Below are 15,989 nucleotides of genomic sequence, written 5' to 3'. Positions count from 1 at the left end.
CCCTCAGCTCCCCACCCCCAAGCAGTGTGTGTTGGGTGGGAAGTGAATGTTCACAGGCAATGTTGGGCTGGTGTTCTCTCTACAGGGAAGAATATGGGGCATCTGAAGGCTTGGGATGCATCAGCCACCCCAGTCTGCTTTCAGCACAGGTCACCCTAGCCCGAGGAGATTGACCCTGCTGTACCTACTGGGAAACCCCAGAAGCAGATTTATTCCAAATACTTCCCCCCTTCCCAATCAACCATTCATTGTGCCTCTCATTCTTAGAGAAGCAGCAACAGGATCAGAGATGGTGGGTGATGCTGCAGCCGGGTGCCTGCCTGGGTGTGAGGGGGTGCTCTCACTTCAGGACCTCCTGGTGAGGGCAGGGTTGGGAAGAGAGAGTATGCAAAGAAGTTTGTTTCTGACTTGCTATGAGCCGTCTTCCATGGATACATGGGCCTGTAAGCCTTAGGCAATGCTCTGTCCCCTGTGCTTTGAGTGCTGCAGCTCAGCCCGTGACGTCAGTGAGCAAAGGGGCATAGGCCTGAGTGGTCCTTGCACCAACCATGTAGGATTGCCAGTGTCTGGCCCAGGTGGTAGCACAGGCAGTTTTCACCTGTCGTCTCTGCCGCTGTCCGGGGCCCTGTGATGATGCCACCCCTGGAGACAGGTGGAGGACACTGGGCAGATGGGTACTTGTCCGAGGCCACTAGAGTTCAGGGCAGCACTGCATCAGCCATGTGGGCTCTGAGAGAATCAGGGAGGCAGCTTTCAGACCCCTCCCATGCATGCCTGGGTTGTTGGGGTCCACAGTGGGTGGGGAAATTCCCAAAGGAGAGAGGGACAGAAAGATTTCCAGTTTGTAGTAGCTGAAAACCCCAGGACAGCTCTGTATTCACAAAAACCCCAGTCTAAAAAGCAGGCAGCAGGAGGAATGGAAAGAGGGTGGAGCCCATGAGAGGTAGCCTGGAAGAGAGGAGGAATGGAGTACCTGATGTCCCCAGAGTACCTAGAAACTGGTACCCACAGGAACCGGGCAGTGACAGCAGAGAGGCGGCGACAGGGAGTGGTCTGGATCAGGGGTGGGGGAAGACATCGTGTCCTGGAGCCTTCTCAGTCCGTGCAAGACAGGAAATTCCTCAACTCTCCCGAGGCCATCCATGTCCGGGAGCCAAGAGAGGTCTGTGCGGCTCCAGTGCTACACACCCAAGTCCACAACCAGGCCTCCTGCCCAGGCCTGCAGGTTGCTACCCCCACCCTCCACCCAGCGTATAGTGGTGCCTGGGCTGGGATGTCGGGCAGCAGCAGGGCCTCCTGAGTCCTGTCTCTGAGCCAGAAGGGAGTAGTACCCACTCAGGCACTCCTGGCTAGTGCCTTTGTGAGTACATCTGCTCTTTGGGGGGCAGTTTCCCCAGCCTCCCAGGCCTTGCCAGCCTTTCCCTATCCACAGAGCCAGAGGCTGGACCAGGTGAAGTTGGCAGCAACCCTGATTCTGTTTTCAGTGGAATCAAGCCTCTCCCAGCTATGTGTATCGCTGCAGACCTAGGCTTCCTAAAGAAGCTTGTGGCCATGAGCTAACAATATCCCAGAAGGCCAGAGTGGCAGTCCCTTGAAACTTTAGCTAAGAGCCATCTTAGCTGTCTTTATCTGTTTTCTGTAGCTGTAACCAAAACCCCTGAGGCTGGAAACTTGCAGATTGATTTCAGCATGTAGTTATAGAGGTCTGAGAACTTGGTACTGGCACCTGCTCAGCTTCCCCTGGGGCCTTGGTTTACATCATGTCGGTGGGGTTTTGAGCAGAAGGGGAAGCAGATATATGTAGAAGCACATGTGTAAGAGAGACAGGGCAGGGGCAGGCAGGGATGTCCCAGACACCCACAATGGCAACCTGCTCTAGTCCCACGAGACCTAATTCACTCCTGCAAAAACTAATCCAGCCTCCAGCAAACCCAACCCAGTCCTTTGAGACGGACTTGATCCATTCGTGAGGGTGGTGCCCCCTTGGGACCTCAGCACCTGTAAAGCCTGACCCCACCATCTTGGAAATCAAATCTCAGTGTGCATTTCCATGTGGATAAACTGTCTAACTCTAGCCCCACCCCTATCTCAGTGCCCGTGTCATCCGAGATAAAGCTGGATGAATTTGGTAACGTTTCTAGCTACCTGTCCCCCAGGTGGCACAAAGGGAAAGACAGCGGCAAGACACTCTTTGGTCACTTCTGAGTACCACATGAGTGTATCACTTATTCAAAAAGCAATAAGCTTTAGGGGGAAAAATTCCATAGGATGCCAACTCTCAGTGAGGGACAGTGTTGACCAGCCATGGCTCCATGGAGTTCTTGTTGCCCCCATCCTGCTCTGGGGCAGGAGTGCTATCAGGCCAAGCCAGCCAAGCAACAGGGCTGGTCTTGTCCCTGCTGACTTCTGAGTCTCTCCTCAAGCTTGCAGTCTCTGGAGTGGGGAGACCTGAGTGGCAACCCAGGGCTGGCTGCACCGAGTGGCCATGTGGTCTGTGTTGAAGGAATGAATGAATGGCTGCTCACCCCTACCTTCTGTTGTCTACTGCACAGAAAAGAAGAGTGACAGGAAGCGTGAACACCTTCTGCCCGTGGCTCCCAGCAAGCCCATCGCACCTGTCTTCCTACAGGGCCTCTCGGACCTCAAGGTCATGGATGGCAGCCAGGTCACCATGACAGTCCAGGTGTCAGGTCTGTGTCTAAATGTCTCCTTAGGGAATAGGCGGGAGTTGTCATGCTTGCCATGGGGGGTACTGCTGCCCCCAGGGGAGCACTGATTCCACCAGGTAATCCACACAAAGCTATCAGGTAAGGCATCCAAGAAGAAGCATTTGCTCACCTCTCTTTCCTGTCTCTTGTGGGTTTTCTGGATTCAAGGTTAAACAGTCTAGAGGCCAGCATTGTGGCATGGCAAGCTGAGCCACAGCCTGCAATATTGGCATCCCATCTGCCCTCTCTTGAGCCTTCTTGGGCCTGAGGGCACCCAGCCCACCTCAGCAAGCCTGTTTGGGGGACCTTGCTCCTGGGAAGTTAAGCCCAGTGGTCAGCTCTTGCATCAGAGAACCATTGCCAAGAGCCATTGTTTTATGCCCTAACACACCCCTGGAAACAGCCTAGGGCAAGAGAGCAGTGAGAACTGGCTGCCATCCTCTGAGAGCCCTGTTGGGAACTCTTTGGCAGGCTGGAGCCCTTCCTTACTCACAGTACAGCATTTGCATGGCAGCAAATTACAGTGCACATTGAGTTGCCTTTTTGTTTTGTTTTGTTTTCATTTGTAAGAGAGTCACCACTGTCTGGATGTGGATATGCTACATTAGGCTATGTTGAGTAGAAAGTGTGTTTCCTTGGAACCCAGTGCTTCTGTTGCCATTTGATGTCATTAGGCAGTTTGGGAAGGCAGAGTTACAGAGAGAGAGGAAAGATCTTCCATCTGTTTGCTCACTCCCCAAATGGCCACAACATGGCCTGGGCTGGTCTAGGCTAAAGAAGCTATTATGCCCCTGCATAATAGCCTACTGGCTAAACCCTCACCTTGCATCCACTGGGATCTCATAAGGGTGCCAGTTCATGTCCTGGCTGCTCCACTTCTCTTCCAACTCCCCGCTTGTGGCCTGGGAAAGCAGTCAAGGATGGCCCAAAGCCTTGGGATGTTGCCTCCATGTGGGAGACCCAAAAGAAGCTCCTGGCTCCTGACTTCAGATTAGCTCAGCTCTGGCAGTTGCAACCACTTTGGTAGTGAACCAGTGGATGGAAGATCTTTCTTTCTGTCTCTCCTTTTCTTTGCAAATCTGACTTTCCAATAAAAATAGCAGATCTTAAAAAGAAAGGGGGAAAAAGAAGAAAAGAAAAGAGAAGAAAAGAAAAAAGAAAAGCCAAGCCAAGCCAGGAGCTGGGATGCTTTTTCTGGGTCTCCCACATAGGTGCCCAAACACTTGGACCATCCTCCACTGCTTTCTCAGGCACATTATTAGCAGGGAGCTGGATCAGAAGTGAAGCAACTAGGACTCAAACCAGCTTCCGTATTTCCCATATTGGATGTTGGCATTATAGGTTGTGGCTTAACCCATTGCCCCTTAGCACTAGCTGCAGCCTCCCACACCTCCGTGCTAGGTCTTTGTCCTCACCTCTAAAATCACATGTTCACTTCCAAGTTCTTTCTATAGTCTCCCCAAACCTGTAGGAACAAACACATATCTAGCATTTTCTTTGCACCAATGCTGTTCCCACCTGCTCTCCTGATGGGCAGCCAGCAGGACGACTAACTGTAGTCCTCCCTGTCTCCTGTGAAGTTGATGCTGTTGGCCACTGAAGCCAGAAGAGTCAGAGAGAATGTGCAGGGGTCAGGCAGGGAAGCCCCTCGCTGACCGCAGCCACCCACCCCCCTTGCCCCTTCTCTTGGTCCAGGGAGTCCGCCCCCCGAGATCCTCTGGTTGCACAACGGGAAGGAGATCCAGGAGTCAGAGGACTTCCACTTTGAGCAGAGGGGCACTCGGCACAGCCTGTGCATCCAGGAGGTGTTCCCCGAGGACACAGGCACCTATACCTGCGAGGCCTGGAACAGCGCTGGCGAGGTCCGCACCCAGGCTGTGCTCACCGTGCAAGGTGAGTCTCAGCCAGTTGGAGCAGGTGGGGAGGGGGAGGCAAAGAGGCCCCCACCAGCCAACCTGGTACCCAGTGTCACCCCGGAGACCTGATCCCCATTCAGTTACAGCATACTCCAAACACAGCTGCCGCCTTCCCAGCTCTCTTGAGTCCCTGCTCTCCCTCTCTGGGATCCTGGTGACAAGCTGTGCAGAGTGCTAAGAGGGGACACTTAGCCATTTGGCAGCGGTAGCTTTTGTAGCAAATCAGAAGCTGATCCGAGCCCTTGGCTTTGGAGAACCAACACTTAGGAGGGTTAGCGAGTCAAGCACACACAAAACGAGTGGCAGCTCTCAGTCACATGCAGTTGGTGTGAGTGTCTGCCCGCCGCCCCCAACCCCCGATTGGCTGGTGCCTAGCGCCTTGCTTTGGCTGCACCTTGCTTTGGCTGTGCAAGTTCATGTTCACTTATACCATCTGAGAAGGGAAGCAGAGTGGCCACAGCCCAATGCATGCAACCCAGATGCTTCCCATACACGCTGGGCAGCATGCAGGTTTCAGATCCTTCCCCTCAAGGATAGCTGGGGAGTGGATTTGACTGCTAAGAAGCTCCCTTTCCAGCTGCACCCTCTGCCAACCTCCAGAACCCCAGGATGGTACGCAGCCCTGGTTCATCAGCAAGCCTCGCTCCGTGACGGCCTCCCTGGGCCAAAGCGTGCTCATCTCGTGTGCCATCGCCGGTGATCCCTTTCCCAGTGTGCACTGGCTCCGAGACGGCAAAGTGCTCTCCCAGGACACTGGCCACTTCGAGGTGCTGCAGAACGAGGACGTGTTCACCCTAGTCCTGAAGCACGTGCAGCCCTGGCATGCCGGCTGCTACGAGATCCTGCTCAAGTAAGTCACCCGTCCTGCCAGCACCCCCAGCCCCACATTCCTCACTCCTGGACATGGGAATGGGAAGCCAGGGAAAGGGGTGCTGGGGAAGGGTGTGGACTCTCCAAGGGAAGGTAAGTGCAAGCTTGCTGCCACCAACCTGCTCGTGTTTGTTCCACTTTCCTGGAACGGATATCACCTGAAGCTCTCCCCTTTGGGGCTTCTTTTCCCCGAATCCCCTTGTCCAGATGTATACTGGATTTTGATCCACCCTACTCCTGTTCCAGTTAGTTGATGAATGGAAAATATGAAGTAGGGATGGAGAAAGAGATTTGCCTCCTTGGAAAGAGGAGCATCCAAGAATTTGCAGACTTCTTCAGAGTGTCACAGGGAAGTTAACTTGCTCCATTCCCTTTTTCTTCCCTCTTTTCTAGGTCTTGCTTAGATCACACAGGCACCACAGGGCTGCTGTGTTGCATTCCCAGGCCTAGGACAGTATCTGGCATGTAGGCAGCATTGCTCCAGTCTAGTGAGTAGGAGCCAGAAACATACCACTTCTAAGGTGCTCCAAGCCTACTGGCCCTGGGTTGGTGGGAACACAGTGTTGGCCTTGGGCCCTAGGGCTGTCGGAGTGTTTGCTGCACTTTGACCTGCCCATCACCCTGAAGGTGGTAAGACCTGTGCTGCGTTGGGTACCTGGTTTGTGGACTTGGTTTCTTGAGTGCATCCCATTCAAGGCTCTGGGCTGCTGAGGGATTCTGTTGCTACAAGCCAAGGTTACGACCATGGTGACATACTACTTCCACAATACACAAACACGTACTCCATCCACTGGGGTTCTTCCTGGGCCTGTACACTGATAACAGCACTCACTGGCCTTTACTCCTTCTTTCTTATCGACCTGTGGGTCTGCTAGGAAGTTCCACTGATTCCATCACAGCTTAGGGAGCCTCCGCTGAGCTCAGTGACATACCCACCCTCAGGTAATGCAATGGCTATGGCTTGCTGGTCACCCTCGCTGACCACACCAGCTGCCTTGGCCTTGTGCACAAGCCAGTGATTGCCAAGAAGACAAACCTGCCTCCCAAACCAGAGAAGTTCCCTTTAGCCCCAAGGTCAGCACAAAGAGTAAAGAAAATATTGTACAAAACATACAAAGTTACTTCCAAAGTTGGTAGAAGATTAAAAGATAAAAATCATTGTTATGCAGAGAAGTCTAAACTCCATGCATTTTTTTCATGACACCTATTTCCCATGAACTTACCCCAGAATCTGTGTGTACAGAAGCAGTCCTAGGAGAGGATGCTTGAGATGAGCTATTTCAAGGTGAAAGGAGGTGGGGCACATGAGTCTTGGCACATGAGAGGAGATTTGGCCATTGAGTGGGCTGAGTAGTAGAGGGTGGGGAGAAGAGAGAGGGAAGCTGAGGGCCGTGGGAGGCTCACAAGGCTGGACAGGAGGGGAGGCCGGGAGGGCAGCAGGCAGACTGTCTGGGGCCGGCTGCGGACAATCATAAAACTTTGACTGCCCCAGCTAATAGGGCTCTCGGAAGTTATGTAACCTCCGTCTCATCTAATACGGGGGGAAACTGAGCTCTCGGGGTCACAGACTTGCTCAGGACCACCCACAGGCAAATGTCACAGCTTGCATCTGAACCCTCATCCTTCAACCTCAAATATTTATCCATCCCCCTCCCCTTAATCCAGCAACAGAGAGTTCCACTCAAGTTCACTGAGAACCTGGGGGCCCTTGGGAGATGCACTGCAATCTCCACCTGTGCAGTCCTGGCCTCTTCCTTGTCCAACTTCCAGCATCTTCATGGCTCTGGAAGGTTGTGGCCCTAGCCTTGGCTGTATCACCAGCTCAGGAGTTGGCCATTGGGATGAACAGCCTACCACTGGCTCGTGTTGGCCAGCAGCTGATGGAAACAGGTGCCAGGGTGCTGGGTATCGCTCTCTGGCAGGACCTGACATGGATCCTCTACAAGCTGGCCCAAACCCCATCAGCCTTCCCGAGAGCTTCAACAGCCCCCAGGGATTCCCAGCCCCCATGAGGCTCCTACTTGCTGCTTGCATCCTGAACCCCGGAGTTTTACAGACTGAGGTCCCGCCCTGAACCATAATTAGTGGCCTAAGAGCTTGGACTCTAAGAAGGGTAGTGGAAGGAGCCAAGCTTTGGGTGGCTAGCTGGGAAGGGATGAGTGGTGGAGAGAGAGCAGTGAAAGAGCTTAGGTCCTCAGAAAGGCCCAAGCATGAGCTAAGTTGGGGGCCTAGGGAGAGGGACAAACACAGGGGTCCCCAACAGGTAAGAAGAGCCTTGAAGTAGGGCATCCCAAATCAACCCTCTCCTTATTTCAAAGGAATCTCAGCACCCAGGGTCAGTGAGCAGTGGCCCCACTGGTGCTGAGGCTCATGCCCCAAGCCCCAGACTACAGTGTCTGTCCAGGCACAGAGACGGAGACACATCCTCACCCATATCAGCAGAGTGCACACTCCCATGCTCACATGTCTGTCTCTCTGGGTAGGACCTACACCTGCACAGCCCAGACCTGCAGGAACTACCACATATGCCTTTCCATGAACAGTCTTCCAGAAGCTCCTAGCCAAAATGATGAAAAGAGAAGCTTGTTGGACTGCCAGGACTTTTGAGGCTCATACAAGGTTCTTCTATAATCTGCACGTTCCGTGAGCTCGTTGAAGATCACACATACACATGCTCATACACACACACACACACACACACACACACACACACACAAGGACAGATGCATGCTGATGAGATTGTTGGAAAGAGTGCAGAGGTCACTGGAGTTATGCAGATAGACCCAGGTCTCACCCTCTTCCTCACAGGCTAAGCACTGTGAAGTCAGACAAATGACATTAGCTTTTTAAGCCCAGGGTTTTCTCACCTGGAACAGCCTTGCCAAGCTGCCAGGAACTACATGAGATGGATGGTGTCAGGAAGGTGTCGCAGCACCTGCCATGTCCCTGGGAAAAAGGTTAGACCGTCTCCTTTCCTTGCCTTTAAAATGGGCATAATCGTGGGGTACAGGTCCCTTGTGTGTTGTAGAGAACCAGATAACGGCATGAACGTCAGGGTTTGAAGGGCATATGGGCAATGCATTCCTCAGTACCAGGAGGAGTCCCTAGGGCTCCTAAACCAGGCCAGGCCTCTGCTTCATCTGAACCAGAGAAACACCAGCAGGTGGCGTCCTTGCAAGGCTGGGGGAACAAGCTGAGGCCCCTCCCCTGAGCAGTGAAGCCCTGGGCTGGCCAAGTCTTGCATGGTTATGACTTGGGAGAACTCTAACCAGTCCCATGGACAGGAAGGATGCAAAACCCCCCACACCTGCAGGAGGAAAGGAAAGGGGCCACTCTCACGGGGAGACACTTCTGGGGGTCTTAATACAGAAAAATTCTGATCTCAGGGTACCCCAGCAGCCGGGGAGTTGGCTGAGGCCACAGGAAGCAGACCAGGGTCGCTGAGGAAGACTGGCCAGCATGCTCTAGCCTTGTACTCTCCTGGCATTGCCTCGTATTGTGAGGACAGGCTTTCTACCCCTAGACTGATGCCTGGTTGAGTTACTGTCTGCACAGACTTCTTGGCTACTGCTGCTTCCTTTGAAACAAGAGCTGAGACCATCAGGGGGTGACCACAGGATGATAGAGGACCTTGTCTTAAACCTGAGTCTGGGATGGATGGCACAGCTGAGCCCTTGACCGCTATCCTCCAGGCTCCCAGCCCACACTCCCCCTGTGTACCTCACAGCCCTGGGCTGATCAAGCGAGTCAGCCAGCCAGCCCTTGGCCCAGAAAGTTCCTTGATCTTCACTGACCACCCCCATCCTCCCCACACACAAATTCCTCAGGAACCGAGTTGGTGAGTGCAGCTGCCAGGTGTCTCTGATGCTACAGAACAGCCCAGCCAGAACCCCCATGCGGTAAGTGCCAACCCTGTGGGCCATACCCCCAGCCCCACAGCTCCCATCCTCTACCCCCACCAGCTTCCCTCAGGGTCTGTGTCCTGCAGCTGAGGTGGCCAGAGCCAAAAGGGAGCAACTGAAAGGGGAGTGAGGGAGGGAGAGCAGAGGAAAGGAGGGGGTAATTTTTTTTTTTTGCACACACCCTTATAAGGCTACTGAAGTCATTACCGATGTAATAAACCAACTAGGCCAGCGAGAGGCTGCTCACCAATGTTCCCTTCTATAAACACAGCCTGGCCGGGGGCCCCCCCTACTCCCGCCTCTCTACCCTCCGCCCTCAGGGATCTGCTCGCCCCTGACGTTGCTGCCTTCTTACCCGGCCCCCTTTTCCTCTTGCCTCTTTCCTCTTTTCCTTCACTGGTTGCAGGGGGAGGGAGCCTGCCAGCTGTGAGGGCCTCTGCAGCACAGGACTTGATGCTGATGGTGGTGGTGGCAAGCGCTATGGGACCCTGAGGTCCTGGCAGTCAGCAGCAGCAACAGGGCAGGATTGGCCCGAGAAGGAGGAGGAGGAGGAAGACGGGGAGGACGTACGGGGGCTTCTGAGGAGGCGTGTGGAGCCCAGGCAGTACACAGAGGAGACAATCCGCCAGCAGGAGGTGGAGCAGCTGGACTTCCGTGAGCTGCTGGGGAAGAAGGTGAGTACCAAGACCCTGTCAGAAGAGGAACTCAAGGAGATCCCAGCTGAGCAGATGGATTTCCGCGCCAACCTGCAGCGGCAGGTGAAGCCCAAGACTGTATCCGAGGAGGAGAGGAAGGTGCACAGCCCCCAGCAGGTGGACTTCCGCTCGGTGCTGGCCAAGAAGGGGACTCCCAAGACCCCTGTGCCTGAGAAGGCACCAGCTCCAAAACCTGCTACCCCAGATTTTCGCTCAGTGCTGGGCAGCAAGAAAAAATTACCCACGGAAAATGGTGGCAGCGATGCTGAGACCGCGAATACCAAGGCAACAGAAAGTCCCAAGCCCGTGGGCAATGCGCAGCTCTCAGGGTCTCTGAAACCTGTGGGCAGCAACAAACCTGCTGAGACCCTGAAGCCTGTGGGCAGCGCCAAGCCTACTGAGACCCTGAAACCTGTGGGCAATGCCAAGCCTGCCGAGACCCTGAAACCTGTGGGCAATGCCAAGCCTGCCGAGACCCTGAAACCTGTGGGCAATGCCAAGCCTGCCGAGACCCTGAAACCTGTGGGCAATGCCAAGCCTGCCGAGACCCTGAAACCTGTGGGCAATGCCAAGCCTGCCGAGACCCTGAAACCTGTGGGCAATGCCAAGCCTGCCGAGACCCTGAAACCTGTGGGCAATGCCAAACCTGCTGAGACCCTGAAACCTGTGGGCAATGCCAAGCCTGCTGAGACCCTGAAACCCGTGGGCAATGCCAAACCTGCTGAACCCCCCAAACCAGCTGAGAAAGAGGAACTCACAAAGGAGGTCAAGAATGATGTGAACTGTAAGCGAGAGAAAGCAGGAGCCACAGATGGTGAAAAGCCAGCTGAGAGCCAGGGAACAGCCCCGATCTTCAAGGAGAAGCTGCAGGACATCCGGCTGGCCGAGGGTGAGAAGCTGCTGCTGCAATGCCAGGTGTTCTCCGAGCCCCCGGCCACCATCACCTGGACTCTGAATGGAAAGACACTCAAGACCACAAAATTCATCATCCTCTCCCAAGAAGGTAACCTAGGGCGGACATGGGGGAGATGGGGCCCTGAACCAGGTTGCTGCCAAGCTCACAGGTCCTTGAGTTCTTGTTGGTGACTTCTATGCCCTGCCTTATCCTCTCACCCCCAACCCACAGGCCTCAGGTCCGTGCTCTCTGTGGTTGATGGTAAGGGTTGATAGCAACCCCACCACAAAAGCAACCTCACCACCCCAAGGAGCCCTAGGTCTGAGCTGATGCCCCTCTATTCCTGTGTGAGAGAGGCAAGATAGCAAGTGGGAGACACAGCAGTTGGTGCTCACCAAGGGGTCTGAGCCAAAAGCTACTGGACCAACAGCATGATAGTAATGGGTTTGGGGTGGGGGACAGCATGCCATGACCAGTGATACCAGGTCCATGAGCAGGGTCAGCAGCAACTTCAGTCCAGCGGGCTGTGTGGCTGGGAGAGGACCTGTGGGGCAGCCAGGAGACAAAACAGCCCCGAGCAAGCCGGCACGAGCTCCCAGGCAGATGGAGCAGCTCGCTTCCTAATTTGGATGAGACTTTTGTTTGCTGCTATTTCACATTCTTGGGTGGTGGGGAGGGTGGGGGTGGAGGCAAATCCTGCCATCTGTGGCCTTTTGGGGTCTGGGGCTTCCAGGCAGGCCAGTTTATATCTGCAGAGAAGATGGGAGCAAGAGCAGTGTTGTCTCTGGACCTCCTTTCGGTTTGGAGGAGCCACCCCCTCCCCCCATCCCAGAGTTGGAGCCACACTCCTTGTTGGTGGCTGGTGGGGCAGTGGGTTGCCTATGCCAGGAAAAGGCCCTGCCTGAGCTGACACTGATGCTGGTGACTTTGGCCAGCCAAGGGTCCAGAGATGTTCCCCGGAAGGTGACCATTGCCCATAACAGGTGATAGGACAGCCAGTGCAGAGGCCACAGCACACAAGTCCTCTTAGTCCATGCCTACAATAACAGAATTGCTGTGTCCTGCACTCCTGGCTTGCCACTCTCTGGTGGTCCTGTCCTCCCTCCAGTCCCACCTGTCTTCCTCTTCAACACTGGGAGGAAGCCTTACACAACACAGGATGCCTCTGAGCTCAGAGTGAGGCTTCCTCTTTCACTCTGCATCTCAGACAGCAAATCAAATACCCACACCCCACCCCTGCCCCGCCTTGAGTATTCTAAGCCTGTATGCCCAGGAACTACAGAGGGCTCAGTGCTCCTTCCCGTTGAGTTGTCAGCACTGTGACTTTTTGTGCTGGATGTTCCATATTGGTAGAGCCCTCCAGACCTCACTCAGTTTGTGCCAGCTCAGCCTCCCTTAGGTCCATACACAGCTGAGTTTGGGGTCTTACTGTAGTAGGGCCACATGTCCCAGGGGTGGGTGCCACAGCCTTCCTTGCAACCCCTGAGTGGGGACCCTACCTACTGGGTTGACCAGGAGCATGTCCCAGCTCACCCTGTGGTGCCCCCCCTTGGGACAAGGGCAGTCACACAGTCCTACTTGAGGTAAGGTCCATGGTTACCAAGGCGGGTGGAGGGGGTGAGGGAGAGGGGTGGGAAGTGAGGAGGGTGCTGGGGTGAGAACAGGGCCCAAAGCCGTGCTCATGGGTCTGAGGCCTGCTCAGGGTTTCAACTTGAGAGCTGCCAATGGCCCTTGGTAAACAACTCGCCCAGCCAAGCAACATAAGGCAGACCCTGCCCCCATCTCAGACACATGTCCTGAGCTGAGCCCCTTGCCACTCACTGGCTTCTCACACCCAGGGTGTCCTGAGAGGTCACCACCAGGGAGAGGCTTATTCCCACACCCTTGCATTGCCTCCCATGGAAACCGTAAGGTTATCTTCTTGAGGTCCAGTGCCAGCTCATCACAATTCAGAATCTTCTAGATACCCATAGAATTCTTCAGTAAGTCAGAGTAGCTCACAACTGTTAAACATGCCAACTGGCTCTCCCTTCTGTATTTTGCAATGTCCATCCACTCATGTGACTTCCTCCACCCCCAAACACTGCCATGATGTGAGTGCAACAGAGCAGTTAAGCCCCTGGCCCGGGTGCACAACTTGTACGTGCAGCAGAACTGGCAGATGAGCTCAGCAGCCCAATTCCCTGTGCTGCATCCTCTCTGAGAGTCCAGGCGCAGCCAAGACATCGTGGGTGTCCACAGTGAACGCTAAGGACTGTTGCAGATGTACATGGTCAGCAGCTGTCAAAAGGCTGATGCGGCCCTGGACTGGCCAAGCCTCTAGTATCTTGACAATCAAGGAAGGACACTGCTATTGGGACAGTGTGTATGTGCCTTGTCAAAACGTGGGCCTCATCTGCTATTTTTCCTCTGGGTGCATCTTCAGGAGCCTGGCTGAGCTTTGTTCAGGGGGAGTGCCTCCTCAGACCTTGGCAGCTGACCATCTGCAGGTCCCTTGTGGGCAGTAGGGCATCAGGAAATCTCATAGATCTGGACAGAGGACATAGGCAGTAGTGAAACCATGGGAGTCAGGTGCAGGTGAGTGTGCCGCAAACAGGTGTTGGCAGCAGATATATGGGGTGTGAGGACTGCAGCCACAGCCAAGGGCTGCTGGCAAAGGAGCCAGGCCTCCCCACTGAGCCCTGAAGACAGAGCCAGGACATAGAGAAGCAGGGCAAGGGACAACCAACTAGGCTGTGCAGGCCCCCAGTCACATCCTCCAACAGGCCTAGGAACTTGAGTCATGCAGGACTGTGGAGTGAGGGGTACTGTGCACAGAACTGGAATTGCAGGAGTGCTGCTGGCTGCTGTGCCCAAAAGGCAAGTTCAGAGCCTATGGAAGAGGTCAGAGATGGAGGTGGGGAAGCCTGTACTGCCATGACAAGCCAGGGTTAAGCAGGACACAAGCACTAGAATCTGTTGCTTGGTGGTGTGGAGGTGGCAGAGCGCTGAGTATATGTGTCTGTTTCGGGTGGGGGGGTCACCTGAAAAAGGGAGGTGGTGACCTACAGGGAATGATGAAGAGACAGGTTGTCCTGGTCCTCCTCCCCTCTCCATCCCCACCCCTACCCCTGACACGGAGCCCTTCCTGTCAGTCTGTACTGACCCTCCTTCTGTCACTTCTGCTACCAACAATCACTTTCTCCAGGCCACCTGTCAGCCCAGTAGCACCACACTCCCTCCCCATGTGTACCTGTGTGCAGTGCATGTTGGGGGATACTCTGCTTCTGGATGGAGGGGAGGGAGCTTCTTTGTTGTCTGATGGGGCTTCAGAGTCCTCATAGCCCACAGAGCCTACCCCAAACCAACACACACACACACACACACACACACACACACAACACCACCAAGCAGGAATCCAACCACCCTGCTCAGGGCCGGGGGCAACAGGGAAAGAGGTGTGAGCTGTTGCAGTTGGCTATTGATTAACTCTGGATTCGAACACAAATCCATGTAATGGTTCTGCTTCTTCCTGTACCCCCAGAGCTGCAGGGTAGATGGAGCTCAGGATGCCACTGTGCCCACCCCCCCATCTGCCTGGGAACCTGTGTGCCACATCTGGGCCCCCTGTCATGCACCTGACTGCTGGGCTGCCCCTAAGGAGAACTTTCCTCTACATGTTCTGCTTGCTGCCTGCCGCCCAGGCCTCCCCCACCAGTAAAACATCCTTCTGGCTCTGGCTTTGTTCTTTCTGGCCTTGAGGATTTATTCCCAGTTGTCCTCAGGGTAGTGGCTTTCCTTGCAACCTGTGTAAGTCTATCCCACGCAGCATGAACATCCACAGTTCCCAGTGTGCAAAGCCACTGTTTGGTCCCTCTAGTTGTGTAGGCAGCTCACTCGAGGAAGGCTGAATCGGCAAGTCATCTCGAGATCCAGACACCTTGCTGGCTTCTCAGCAGCAGATTCTGTGGAGGGCATGCCCCTGATCTTAACCTGCACAAAGCCTGCTAGGTCACCTGCTGCACACACACCCCGCCATGATCTCCCAGGAGCGACAGTTTCTTCCACTGCCTGCATTCCAGGCATGGGAGAAAAAATACATCCATGATGACATGCTCCCCTGCCCTCCCCAGCCACCTGGGATGCAGACCTGTGGTTTCCAGCAGTGGCTCTGCAGCATGTGCTTGGTGAATGGCTGGGCTGGTGGGTGGTGTGGGGGTGTTATTTAGAATCCAGCTGAGGCAAGTAGCCAAACATGGAAGATGCCATATCTGAGGAGGCAACCTGGACCTGAATGCCTCTGTCGCCTTGCCCTGCGTTGGACCTGTCTGGTGGCTTAGCTCAGGCAGGCTCCTGCTGCCCAGACCAGGCTGCTTGTAGAGCACCCAGGACTTCAGACCAAGGCTCTTCCCCACCCCCACCAGACCCAGGGAGGAAGCCAGTGTCCTCAGGCCCTGTTGGCCTGGCGGGAGGGGCGCTCCCAGGCCCAGCTCCAGCTGAGCAGCTTTGTGGATTCCTGCTTCTGACCTCTTCCCTCCCCCTCTCCTCCCTCTCAAAATTCCCCACCAGGCTGAAGCGCTTTAAAAAAAAAATCCTCGCTGGGAAATAGCTTTGCTTGTAGAGGTCAGGAATGAGCAGTCCCACAGGAAATACCAATTCCTCATCTAAGGCAGCTATGCATGTGGCTGGGGGTCCAGGAGCTGGGGCTTGGAGGAGCCCACTGCCCCCTCTGATGCCTTCCCCAGGGGCGGGGGCATGACCCACATACCCCCCTCTCCCCTCTTCCCCTGCCCCTGATCTCCCAGTGGTTTCACTACTCTCTTGTAAAGTGTCTCACTTTGGTCTAAGGCTGAAGACAGCTCAGGGACTGAAACTGAAAGAAAAATCCAGGATTTGAACAGGATGTTTGCTGGGATGGGAAGGATATCTGCTCCCTCTCCCCTTCCCAACACTGCCCCTCCACCCCGCCAGGGCCTCAGCCATGCACATGCAGACTGATGGGACATTGCAAGATGGGGTCCATT

The 15,989-nt window shown here is 54.8% G+C and overlaps 1 protein-coding gene across 5 annotated transcripts in view; it reads left to right on the top strand.

Moving 5' to 3' along the window:
* MYLK (myosin light chain kinase) overlaps nt 1–15,989 on the top strand; it is a 104,140-nt gene that overhangs the window by 16,518 nt on the left and 71,633 nt on the right. For 4 of the 5 annotated variants that reach the window (XM_041002643.1, XM_041002644.1, XM_041002642.1 and 1 more), the window contains 5 exons: nt 2,553–2,690; nt 4,404–4,601; nt 5,225–5,474; nt 9,322–9,393; nt 9,803–11,094. In XM_041002643.1, coding sequence (XP_040858577.1) covers nt 2,553–2,690; nt 4,404–4,601; nt 5,225–5,474; nt 9,322–9,393; nt 9,803–11,094 — 1,950 coding nt within the window. Of the gene's footprint in view, nt 1–2,552; nt 2,691–4,403; nt 4,602–5,224; nt 5,475–9,321; nt 9,394–9,802; nt 11,095–15,989 lie in introns of those variants that run through there. The other variant, XM_041002645.1, reaches the window with a different exon arrangement.

This window comes from Ochotona curzoniae, unplaced genomic scaffold, assembly GCF_017591425.1.
Source record: "Ochotona curzoniae isolate NIBS_2020 unplaced genomic scaffold, NIBS_Ocur_1.0 scaffold_2587, whole genome shotgun sequence".
Taxonomy (NCBI): Eukaryota; Metazoa; Chordata; class Mammalia; order Lagomorpha; family Ochotonidae; genus Ochotona; species Ochotona curzoniae.
Note: the sequence above shows the minus strand (reverse complement) of the source record. Positions and strands in the feature narration are given on the sequence as shown.